The sequence below is a fragment of the Protomyctophum parallelum genome (genome assembly GCF_964188405.1).
Source record: "Protomyctophum parallelum genome assembly, chromosome: 17".
Taxonomy (NCBI): domain Eukaryota; kingdom Metazoa; phylum Chordata; class Actinopteri; order Myctophiformes; family Myctophidae; genus Protomyctophum; species Protomyctophum parallelum.
This window is the reverse complement of record NC_139719.1, coordinates 10,697,005-10,710,468: the sequence shown is the minus strand read 5'-3', so window position 1 is coordinate 10,710,468 and position 13,464 is coordinate 10,697,005. Positions and strand designations below refer to the sequence as shown.

Genomic DNA, 13,464 nt, shown 5'->3' with positions numbered 1-13,464 from the left:
TTTTAAAAACGCCATTGACAATGAGGGAACATTTACGTCATCTTGTCCCTAACACAAACATTAAAGGACCTATAACATAAAATCCAACTTTTTCAATTTCTTTTGTGTTTTTGGGGATCCCATATGTGTTTTATATCCCCACAAATAACCAATTTTGAACAATCAGGCTTTCATAACATATAGGTGCTTTTTATATTTCCAACTTCTTCAGTATTCAGTTTCAAATTTGCATTTCCACTTTGTTTACAATGTCCACCATTGTTGATTTTCCAAGCTGGCATGGAATGGAAACAAGCCTGGTTTTATCTAGCATCAGTATTATAATGACTCAAATATTCAATAATCTGCATATCAGCACCCCCACCACCTCAGGACATCGAGGTACTGCAGCTAAAACTGCTTTTAAAGTCCAGAAAGAAATGACTAGGCCTGGTTATATCAGAGTGGTGATTGAGGCTCAAACCATTAGAAATAACTTTGAGGGACATAGACAATATGATATTAAATATTAAAAGCAGTTTCAAAATGCATGTTATTTGCGCTTTAAACATGCATAGTTGATTGATGCACTTGGCTCATTTTATGGACATGCTTGACATTCTCTCCATAGCAAAGATCAATATTCACCTTGTTAAGGAGATGAGAGAGGTGCTGTGCGCATAGATAATTAACCTGTCAGCTTGTTAAACCATTAACTAGCTGCATATCTCAGTGTTTAGCCCCATGTGGTGTTCTTCTGCTCTAATGAAACGGATTCCTTGACATTTGTACAGATCAAGTTTGATGCTAATTGGCATCACATGCAAAGTATTGTTTTTCTGATGGGTTTCTGTTTCTTTTTCTCTCCTTTTTTTTAAACAACAAAGGTGCCTTAATTGTGGGGTTTTGTACAAGTGGAGGATTTGTAACTGCATTGAGTGTCTGGGAACAGGTCGGCGGGAAACAGCGCGAGTAATGCTCATCCCACTGTCGACAGAATGAGCTTTTCAAAGCCTTCACGCCCAAACAACATAGGTCAATAGATATATGTCTTTATATATGTTTCTCTGTTAAAGCACTTTGTGACTGGTTCTTAAAAGCTTCATTAGTATTATTATATTCAGAACTGTGATAGAAACCCACAGAATGGGCTTTTCACAGCCTTCACACCCAAGACTAACCTGACGCTGCCAGATGGGGGCGGTATTGGGTAACCATGTTCCCCAACACAGCACTCATCTGGGATCTCTCAGGGAGTTGAGCTGACACAAATCCGTTCCGTACCGAACCAATCAGCGTGAGCTAAGGGATATGTGCGAAACCGGATGTGAAGCTATATAGACACGTCAATATGATTGGTTGTGTTTGCACGCCCACACGGTGATAGACAGACGGTCCCATCCAATCATCTACCAAGTATCTTGAAAAAAAGGAACAGCCCCGTCATCGAATTTGCTTCCGCGATCCCAGATTCCAATAAGCTGTGAAACAAATTTGTGTAGAAAGCTTCTTGGATCTGGCAGCGTCAGGTTAACCCAAGACAACATGGAGAATAGATATTCAGGACTGTGATATAAGCTCACGGAATGGGAAGTTGCTCCCCAGGACAATTCAATTTAAGGGAGGGGGATGAACAGACCGTGTTCGCTGTGGTATCTTTCATGATGCTGGTAGCCTTATTCCTGCACCTGTGACCATGCTGATCAGGAAGGCTGCATCCGATTTTTGGGGCAGACTTCATCACCCGCTGCAGAGCCTTAATTGTCAGTTTCCATGCAGCCACACGGTGAAGCAGGATGTGAGGAATGCTCTCCAGTGCATAGCAGGAGGTAAGGACTGGGGTACCCAGCCCCGCCCACCCAGCTTCGGTCTCCTCAGGAAGTGCACATGCCGGTGCGCCTTCTTTATTACGAAGGCCGAGAGTTATTGGACAAAGCAAGAGGACAGAGAAGAACGGGGCATATTTTTTACACCAGGTTGTAACTCAAAAAACCTAATCTGTCCCATAATCTGTCCCATATCCCTTCATCTGTCTTCTCTTCCCACCTTTCCTTTCTATCCTTCCACACTCTCTCTCTCTCTGTTCTCACCTCTTCTCCCCCCCCTCCCCCCCTCCCCGCCCCCCTTTCTCTCTGGTTGCATGTCTCCCTCCTTGTGCAGCGGAGCCGTTGGATGGAGAGGAGTACCTGGACATCACGGGTATCATGAGGAACCAGGCGGGACGCTACGAATGCAAGGCCAGCAACGGCGTGGCCGTGCCCGACGTCAAATATGTCAACGTGGTCGTTAACTGTAAGACATATGACACAATCGTGTGTGTGTGTGTGTGTGTGTGTGTGTGTGCGCGTGCGTGCGTGTGCGTGCGTGCGTGCATGGATGGTTGGATAGATTGCAGAAAACCCATTTCATCTTTTGGTTCTTCCTAAATTGAAATCTTTTGAAAACAATTTGGGCATTTCATTATAGGAAATGTCTGTCTGTGGGTTTTATATAAATAAGTAAATATAAAAAAAAAAAAAAATTAAGAACAAGAAGAATGTGTGACTAAATGATAACTAGGCCTACGTATGATCCATTGGAACATTTTAAACATTCACGATAAATGGTTGACGATACGATACATGGACGATATTGGTTCATTATGGCGATCCGATCCGATTCAATGATTTGAAATCGATACAGTAACTATTTAAAATACATTGACATTATTTTAAACTAAGTTATTAAACCCCTCCTTTTTTTCAAAAAATTGCTAAATACCATACCACGCACAAAAATAGTAGTATTAATACAAATGATTATCTGCTTAGCAAAGCGATTTGATACCGATTATTTGCATTGCAAAACGATACAATACGATACATAGTCAATGTTGCAGTTTTCATTTCGATATACTTTTTCGATGCAGTTACTATTCTCGTTACACCCCTAACTTATTTACTTTACACCACTGCCCGGCAGTGATACGATACGGCATGTTTCTAGATGCACGTTTAGCCAGGAATTATGTCAGCTTAAAATAGCAAAACCGTATCTGGGATATAAGTGCATTGTGTGTGAACTGTATCCAGTGAATACATGTCATAAGGAGTGTCACATCTCCACTAGACAGGAGTCCATTGGGACGTCTCTCCTCTCAGTAGCTCCTGCTCGGTCTCCGTGTTAAATCAATCTGCTGTCACATCCTTTTACATTTGATGACTTCCCCAGCATAGTAGGATCATGTTTAATCACTCCCTAGTACGCTATAAGTCTCACATAACCTGCATGACCTCTCATATGAATAGTATCGGTATAGATTGTCATCTATACTGTATAATATATAGATTATCATCATCGTTGCCTGAGCTAATCCGACTGAGGAGAGGCTTAGCCGATAATAAGATTTATATAATTATGTTCATCATGTTAATTATTAATTTGATCGACAAATTGGTAGCTTTCAGCTCAAATAATTGATCCACATGATCTGTTTTAGTTATTTCCGCATGCCATGTCGTACATCAAAGTATTAAACGGATTAAGTTAAGTGATTAAATGTATGCATGATTAAATTAATCAGACCAGTGTGTGTCCAGTGGAAACCTCGTTATGAATCTGATCTCAGGTCAGAATGGGTTAAGTCTTCTTGAACTTCCCTGTGATGTGTGTTTAGATCCTCCCGCCATACAGAGAGCTCAGAGCACAGAGAGCCAGGTGGGTCGCAATGGCATTCTGCAGTGTGACGCCACCGCCGTGCCCACGCCAGAGTTTGAATGGTACAGAGACGACTTGAGGTACAACCACGCACACACGCACGCACACACACGCATGCACGCACACACGCACACACACAGTAATTAAAAAGTTGAAAATATATACATTACAAGGTTTCTGCAACTTGTCATCTAGTGAGCATGGGAAGTGAATGTACTTTTAATACAGAATGTCTCCACTGGCATGCTGGAGGGAATGGAAGCAGTTTAAGCGTGGCGAGACAGGAAGGAAACCGTGATGACATTCACCGTTTCAATAGGTGTCAATGTAATAACCCTGCAGATTGCTGCAGGGTTAATAACAAATCTATACTATATATATATGATTTGTTATTCCATTTGGATCCAGTGTAGCCGCAGTAAAAAGTTCTGTGACAGGAAGAGAGCAGTAACTGTGCAGAAGGAGAACTGGTGTTATCATGGATATCATCCATAAAATAATTGGCCTATCAGCACACCAGCGCTCCAAGATTGATAGTGTTTGGGATCATTTTGCATTCTCCAGGGTTTCTAACCTCACCCCAATACCTCCAGTCTATGGTGTAGTGGTCTGGGTGTTTTGATCTGAGAACCTCCTCCCCCTTCTGCATCAGAGCAAACCGTCATTGCTCTTTCTCCTTGAGTTATGATAACGGTAATGCACCATGGTGATGCCACATAACCCAGCATACAACATACTGTATCTTTCTCATTTTAGATTTGAACTACTTTAACCATTATGTTATACTCGGAATTGGGCTATATCTTGCGCCTTAACCCTTATCCCTGAACTAATTTGCCACTTTTCACAATGTCAATGTCACAATGTCTCGATGTAGATCGGCTAGTTGAACTATTTTAAAATGTTTTTCAAAATAGTAAAAAAATGGCAAATACGTTTAGGGATAAGGGTTTAGGGATAAGGGATAAGGGTGGCGCCATGATGGCGCCCTATACAGTGCAAGCTCGTTGTAGATCTGCTATTTGTGAAAAGTCACGACAATTTATGAAGATCTTTGAATATATATTTTAAAGCGAAAATGCTTTACTCAGACCTTTGCTTCTCGGGATCGCTGGGTCAGCGGCCAAATAGGCCCTATACCTACAGTATCATTTTGGGGGTCCTTGACAAGACAACGCTTTTTGCACCACTGATATGCAGATGTGACTTATATGCCTTGGAATGCGTTCTGAGGGCAGCATTCAATTAGCATAGCAGCATACCTTTTTTCAGGATTTAGAAGACATTTGTAGAATCAACCTCAAGTCCTAATGGGTTAATTCATTGTACAACACAATAACCACAGATAACCACTGAAGCGCCCAACATAAGTCATCGACACTTTATCATGTTCGACTTCACCACATAACTGTGATTGACAAGAAACCTCTACACTCTTTATCCACAGTGCTTATAAGACCCAATTAGTATCAGTGGAGTGTGAGTGTCCACCCAAATATAACTTTTTGAGTGGTGCAACCACCCCTACAACCAGCAATGGGGTTGTAGGGGTGGCCAGAAACAGAGAGAGAGATAGTGATGTGCCTGCTGCCTGCTAATGAGAGAGAGAAAGAGAGAGAGAGAGAGAGAGAGAGAGAGAGAGAGAGAGAGAGAGAGAGAGAGAGATTAGCTACAAACTCACCCCATGGAGATGTGAATTCATGGGTATTATTTAGTTGTCGCATTCCTAAGGGGTGAACCATCCCTCAAAGCAGCCAGTCTCAGAGGGTCAACTGATCTTAGATCTGAGGTAGTCCATCTGCCTCGCCCCCTCCTGTCACACTTCTTAAGGCAGCCCATGCATGCGCAAGGAAATGCTTGTGTTTTTTATTTTTTTCCTTTTTCAATTGTCCCTCATAGCCGGTTCGGCGATCGATAGCGTTTCACTTTGCTTGATTGAAAATCACAGCCTGTAGAAATATCGACAGAGCCTTTATTCAAATGAGTGCATTTGTTATCATTTATTATTAGGGAAGAAAAGACGACCCAAAGTGAGATGTCAGCTATAACATGACAGACAGGCATGATGGTCAGGCGTGCGTGCGTGCGTTTGATCACTGTCATGTTGACACAGCTGCCGAGCACTTTCAATCAATCTGCCACGTCTGGAGACTGTCTACGTCAGTGATTTTCAACCAGTGGTCCTTGAGAGGGATCCAGGTGGAATTGATGGGAGAGTTTGTAACCAAAGGACCCTTATAGATCTTTAACTCTTTAGAACGTGAAATGAAACCAAATGGACTGTAACTTACAGGTCCATTTGGTTCACCAATCTGTCTGATGCTCTTGATCCCCCACTCGCTGCCCTGCCAATCGCTGTGCTGACCCTGCGTGCAACACGTAATTTGGCCTAGAGGGATCAAATCATTTCAACCCGTTAAAGTGCCGCTCTATGAGCTTGTAGATCTGCTATTTTTGGGAAAACGTGTGCAAATCTTTGAATAATGAATATATATTATTTCACAGCAAACAATTTTAACTCAAATCCCTGGAATAACATATTTTCAGATGTTTGGGGTCGTTGACATGAAATAGTTTGAGAACCACTGATGTAGAAACATTCAGGTTTTTCAGAAAACTGTCCTGATTTAGAAGATATTTGTAGAATCTGGTCTCAGGTCTCACTGGGTTAAATTATTTCAAACCAGGGCTGAAGGTTAAGTAATGTCTCTCAATAGAGGCTGACCATGAAAATCATTCAGTAGGTAAACGCTGCCCCCTGGTGGTCAGCTTTGATGAAGACGGGTGAAATAATAGGCTACTTCCTAAATGCAGTTCCCACAGTGGGAACATTAATTATATTATATATGAGATATAATGTTGTGATCTCATATTGTCCTCATGAATGTTGGTAGCTGCTGTTGGTAGTACAGCACACAATGATGTGTGAGGGAAGAACTGTTTGTTATCATAAAGCAGCATGACATACATTTCTGCCTAACAAAGGATTCAATCAATAAATCAATGTACGTATAGGGTGATGAGGGTCCCATTGGTATCTGGGCCTGTCAGCCGGCTCTATGGGCCTTGTTTAATAATACACTCCCTTACCATGAAGAGACACAGGAGAATATACCTGCACCTGGCCTTATCATCCAGGGGGGTGCATATCTTTTGTCCGACGTACTAACAGTCCGACACGCAATAGTCCGACACCCTACCCCAACCGTGTCTTAACGGGCGACACATGTCGGCCCCACGGGTGAGTCTTAACCGGCCACGTATGTCGGACTATTGGTATGTCGGACTAACGTATGTCCCTTAATGTAATGTAATGTAAAGTCTCAGGCTAGTTTATGTCAGAATAATGTGTGTCAGTATAAACTCTGGCTGCCATTCATCACGTCATATCACATCCATCTATCTCTCTCCTGTTCAGAATATCCAACGGTCAGGGCATCAACATCCAGACCCTCGGTACCTCCTCCGTCATGACTATCGCCAATGTCACCCAGGAGGATTATGGGAATTATACCTGCGTGGCCACTAACAGACTGGGCATACAGAGTGGCAGTCTCTTCCTCTATAGTAAGTTACTCTACTAACAGACTGGGCATACAGAGTGGCAGTCTCTTCCTCTATAGTAAGTTACTCTACTAACAGACTGGGCATACAGAGTGGCAGTCTCTTCCTCTATAGTAAGTTACTCTACTAACAGACTGGGCATACAGAGTGGCAGTCTCTTCCTCTATAGTAAGTTACTCTACTAACAGACTGGGCATACAGAGTGGCAGTCTCTTCCTCTATAGTAAGTTACTCTACTAACAGACTGGGCATACAGAGTGGCAGTCTCTTCCTCTATAGTAAGTTACTCTACTAACAGACTGGGCATACAGAGTGGCAGTCTCTTCCTCTATAGTAAGTTACTCTACTAACAGACTGGGCATACAGAGTGGCAGTCTCTTCCTCTATAGTAAGTTCCTCTACTAACAGACTGGGCATACAGAGTGGCAGTCTCTTCCTCTATAGTAAGTTACTCTACTAACAGACTTGGCATACAGAGTGGCAGTCTCTTCCTCTAAGGTAAGTTACTCTACTAACAGACTGGGCATACAGAGTGGCAGTTTCTTCCTCTATAGTAAGTTCCTCTACTAACAGACTGGGCATACAGAGTGGCAGTCTCTTCCTCTATAGTAAGTTCCTCTACTAACAGACTGGGCATACAGAGTGGCAGTTTCTTCCTCTAAGGTAAGTTACTCTACTAACAGACTGGGCATACAGAGTGGCAGTCTCTTCCTCTAAGGTAAGTTACTCTACTAACAGACTGGGCATACAGAGTGGCAGTTTCTTCCTCTAAGGTAAGTTACTCTACTAACAGACTGGGCATACAGAGTGGCAGTTTCTTCCTCTAAGGTAAGTTACTCTACTAACAGACTGGGCATACAGAGTGCCAGTTTCTTCCTCTATAGTAAGTTACTCTACTAACAGACTGGGCATACAGAGTGGCAGTCTCTTCCTCTATAGAGCGCCAGGCCCTGGAAATAATTCCTAATGCATTTGTTCCCATAGACATTTAAAAAAATATATATATTTAAAGACCTTTTAAGCGTCGTACAAAGCCAACTCGAGTTGTGACAAATCATGACAACAAACACCATTTTTTTGGCCGAACAAATAATTAGAAAGAAGAAAAAAAACGGCAGGTTAAAACACTTTTTTTTGTTGCTTTTCTTTTGTTTGGTCCAAAATATTGTGTTTGTTGTCATGATTTGTCACAACTCGAGTTGGCTTTGTAAAGGGTCTTTAAATAAATACTTTTTGAAATGGGAATTATTTCCTGGGCCTGGTGTCGTCATGAAAAGGGGCGGGACTGTGACGCTCTATAGTAAGTTACTCTACTAACAGGGGGAAATGTACTATGCACTTTCCGCTAGCTAGTTTGATAATTAACTAACTGAATTTACCATCTATACAGACTTCAGCTGAATGGTTTTAGTTGACCACTTGATTTAAAATATTCTGAGGAAAATACAAATCATTAAGAATAATGGCTAGTGAGTTTACACTACAGACACATGGAATGCTAAAATAAATGCACAATTAATAATCCCACTCCACCCAAATGTTTGTGGTTGTCCAATTGTATACAGCCATGTTACATATGTGCATTATTCTTTAACTGTTCATCATAAATTGAAGAAAATATGAGCGAGCATTTTCAGAAATGTTAATGATTTACAGTAATGTTCATAACTGTAATTCAATCACTGATTCATTTTCTTACCCTTCCCCCGCCTTCTCTCTCTCACTCTGTCACAGTTTGCTCCTCTGCCCCGTTTTTGTCATGCCTTGGACATGTATATCTTCAGCCTTGGACATTTATTTGTCTATGTCCTATTCTTGCTTCCTGTTTGGTTTAGGTGTTTAGCCATGTCTCCGTAGCTCCGTACGTTACTATTGTCTTGCAATTCTGGTAGTTTGATGATTCCCCAGGTGTTTCTTGTGCCTCTTTTTTGTACTATTGCTCTGGTGCCTTGTAGTCTGGCCTTGTAGCTGTAATAATGGATGCTAGCGCACAGTCTGCATGCCAGCCCATTAGGAATGGGTTTGTGAACTTCTAGCCTGCCAGTTCTGCGCCCACTAACCCGCAGTACCTAGTACCTATACCCATTCTGTTCCTATATTTCCTGAATCCGTCTGTCCCGTCTGTCCTGACTCTGAACCTGCATATCCTGAACCGCCTCCAGCCATTCGATAGGGTCTTGTTTGGCCCTTTATGTGGGGAACCGGAGGCCTGCCAGGAGAAGGCGTGATTGCCGCTACAGGCTCCACCAAGAGCCCTCATTGCCCAGGGTCAGTCTCCGCTGGCTTCTCCTGCCAAATGTGACGTTAGCTGGCCCTGCCTTGGGGCGCTCTGGTCATCTATCCCCTCCGATGACCTGTCTGCGCCCTCTGTGCCCTCGTCAGCTGTATCTGTCCATGACCCGCCAGAGAACCCCTGCTGACACCCCGTTTAACTTTCTGAACTGCCACTGGTCGTCACTGCTGAACCCCACCCCCAGCAAGCAGGTATTGGACCCTGGGCCCATAGCCAAGTCATCAGGCCTTGGGTCTGCAGCCTTGGGTCCCCAGGCTTGCACTCCAGTGCAATGGGCTCTATGCACACAGAATAAGGCTTCCTTCTTCCGGGCCTCTTCCCTACTTCATTCACAGGTGTTACAGATGATACTAAGGCACTGTTCCATTTAGTGTACAGTATTTCTCAAACTTTCTTTAATTTCAAGGAACCCCATATCTCTGAGAGTGTACAAATGGAACCAAATGGATCCGGCCAAAAGATCGGATTGGAGAAAAGAATCAGATTTGGCTGGATTTCACTGCAGTGTAAACGGTGCTTTTGAATAGAGGGTATGCGCGTGACATCATCATCAAACCCGGAAGTTATGCAGGAACGCCTACTGAGTGGCAAAAAACTACTTTCTGGCCTTGACAGTCCATGCATTCAAACAGACAAGTCCTATCCAATTGCATTAAACAACATGCATTTGCCACTCGATTTTGCCATTCACTTTATGCATGCGCATACCCTCTATTGGTGTTTTCCTGTCTGCCCTTGTAGCTGTTACCTGTCTTGTCTCATCAGATTATTGTAACATTAAATTAATCTGTGTCTATCAGTTATTTGTCAGTTCACCATTCAGCTTCGGTTGGGGGGAGGGGGGGGGGGGGGCACTTGTTTGTCCGACATCCTCTTAGTCCGACTACCGGCTAAGACTCAGCCCGTGGCTTCCGCCTGCGGCATAGGGTTAGTGTTTGGAGACAAGGTTAGTGTCGGATTTATGGGTGTCGGATTATCGGGACGTCGGACTAACGCTATGCATGCCTTCGGTTGTTTTGCTGAGCTTTTCCTCAGAATACTGTACTTTTGCTGTTTGGCTATAGACTTTTGTTGGTTATTATTACACACTTTGAGTTCCACTGTTCTTCTGTGTTCTCTCTCTCTCTCTCTCTCTCTCTCTCTCTCTCTCTCTCTCTCACACACACACAGGACCAGGAACAGGTCGAGACATCAGCGGCTCTGCTTGTGTAATTCACTCCCTGTGGCTTCTGTTCAGCTGCATTGTCTACCTTTTCTACAAGTGTTAATACCATCCTACGACTCCAAAGGTTCCTGAAAGAACAATTTTTATTTGAATGGTTCCATAAACCACCTAAACCCTATAGGGTTATATTTGTTGGGGGAGGATGAGGGGGAAATCCCTGCCTCCCCCCCCCCCCCCCCCCCCCCCCCTTCTGGTCAGTATTTTCTTCATTGCCAGGGGGAGATATGTTTTATCCCTGCTTCTGGTCAGACAGAATTAAACTAAGACGATTCACAGAGCCTCCTGAGTTTTATGAATCAGGAACAGTCAGGAAGGAAGCCCTCCCGGCAGTGGCTCCCAGGGCAAAATGTACAAAAATAAATGCCCCCAAAAAACATGTCAGAAACAGGAGTTGAGATGTCAGCTCAGCCACATGTTCAACAGTCCAGACCAATATGAATGGCTAGCTAGTCGATGAGGAGGCGTTAGTGAAGTGTTCCATTCATTTATTATTAACAGTTATAAAGACAATTTCAGCAAATGCTTCATGGCCAGTTAATTGTTTGATTAATGACATTTGGGAAATGTAAACTGATATGTGTGATATTTATGTTAATGTATGCCTATGTTACATTAGTTTCACAATTTTCAAATTGTATTGAAAATTAACATCCATGACGCAAAGCAGAGACACTCTCAACACCTGGGGAGACGGGTGTAGAATGGCTATTTTCACTACTTTTGAAACCTTTTAAAAGTAAAAGCTGAACATTACGTGTGTTTGTGTGTTTTATAAATATTGAACCAATCAAAAGTATTAACAACGGCCGGCTTGCGACTATATAACTACATTCAATCCAAAAAAGGTTATTTGCTTCAATTTCCTGAAAGGGAATATTTTGATTAATTAAACTGTTCATTTAACGCATTTAGCATTAGGCGTGTGTGTGTGTGTGTGTGTGTGTGTGTGTGTGTGTGTGTGTGTGTGTGTGTGTGTGTGTGTGTGTGTGTGTGTGTGTGTGTGTGTGTGTGTGTGTGTGTGTGTGTGTGTGTGTGTGTGTGTGTGTGTGTGTGTGTGTGTGCGCGTGCGTGCGTGTGTGTGTTGTTAAAAAATCAGTAGTGTATATATTTGTTTTCTTTTATACTGGACATGGACTTATTGGGGTTGCAAACTGTCATTAAAGGCTTTTTTTGCACATTATGTTTGTATGAATATGTAAAATTATGAGTTAACTGACTACATTTTGCAGCACTGTGTGTGTGTGTGTGTGTGAGTGTGTGTTAACACAAATTAAGATTTGAGTTTGAGTTGTCATGAAAGACGACCACACACACACACACACACACACACACACACACACACACACACACACGTGAGAACTTAACACGCCGGTAATTGGACCGCCAGTATGCCAGTGGAAGATCTGCTGAGAAAGAAACCACCACTACCACAGGGGGACAGATGACAACACAACCACAACATATCATCAGTCTTTTCCTGTAGTTCAGAAGCAGCACAGAGGCAAGTAAACACATACAGTAGCCTACGTAGTAGTGCAATACATCATTGTGTTGTTGGGTAACACTTCCTATATGAAGCCCATGTCTGTAAAGCATAAGCATTATATAAAAATATGCTTAGAATCCTTATTACACTGTTTAAGTATAGAAACTCATACTCGTATAAGGCAAAGAACAGTATAAATGACTTCAAGTAGGCCTATTCTCCTTGTTGTACACTCGGATATTTGTTTTGCCAGAGTCATAGTATTATAATTCTCAATACATTATAATTAAATAAATCTATAAATAAATGTATTTTTTTGCATTAGGTGAAGTCATGACACTCCTGAAGGTGCAGACAGAAACCCTTTGTGCTGTTCTGCAAACACTGCTATTAGATTTGGTCCACTTAAAGCACTCACCACTTGACAATTGACATCGAATTGATAGACACTCCCACCCTGTCCCTAACCCTGACAGCAGGCTTCAAGCGCACTCTTTAAAATCGGTAGCCACGCGCTACTTACTGTACGCCCCAAACAAACACATATAGACACATGAAAAAGTTGAACAAAAATATATATACACCTTCCACGCGCTACGTCCAACCAGGGAAACTCCCCCCTGTCAGGTGTAAAGGAGCAACTTGGACACTCAGGCATGAAGGAAGCATGAGTTCAAGTCCGTTGCTCTCCCCTTGTCCCCCATATATGGGGACTAGGTTGGTGGAGGGTGTGTAGAGCCCAGGATCACATTAGATGATTGACACTGGGGTGAAAAATGGGTTACAAAATCGTGGGATAAAAAAAAAATATATAAAAAAATATATATATATATACAACGCTAAAAAAGTTGATCAAAAATACAACGTGAGAATGCCAAGAAATTAAAGTTGTATCATTTGAGTACTTTAGAATGTACACACTCAGCCACCTTATTTACTCTGTGTTGGTGCAGTCCAGGATCACTTTTGGGTGGATCGGTAACGTAAAGGCAAGAAATATAGGGTTACATGAGTTACAGTACAGTCCCACAGTGAAACTCCCTCCCATTCCCCCCTGGTTATTCCCATGGCCATGTGTGGACCTTGGGATACAGAAGAAGCTAAAAAACAAGCCAAAGTCAACCCCAGTGTAGCCTCGATACCCAGGCTTTCATTTCGTCTGCGCGAAAGATGAAAGCCTGGAAAAAGCCGTGGGCTGAACCAGTCTAAAAGTGGGAGTCA

At 42.7% G+C, this 13,464-nt stretch overlaps 1 protein-coding gene across 1 annotated transcript in view; it reads left to right on the top strand.

The window, feature by feature from the left end:
- The window catches only part of LOC310874333 (limbic system-associated membrane protein-like), a 94,954-nt gene extending 83,058 nt beyond the window's left edge, over positions 1–11,896 (top strand). The window contains exons 5-8 of the mRNA XM_083787102.1: positions 2,140–2,271; positions 3,635–3,755; positions 7,094–7,242; positions 10,703–11,896. Of these exons, the coding sequence (XP_083643228.1) occupies positions 2,140–2,271; positions 3,635–3,755; positions 7,094–7,242; positions 10,703–10,800 (500 nt within the window). The 3' untranslated portion in view covers positions 10,801–11,896. The remainder of the gene's footprint in view (positions 1–2,139; positions 2,272–3,634; positions 3,756–7,093; positions 7,243–10,702) is intronic.
- Positions 11,897–13,464: the final 1,568 nt, after the last annotated feature.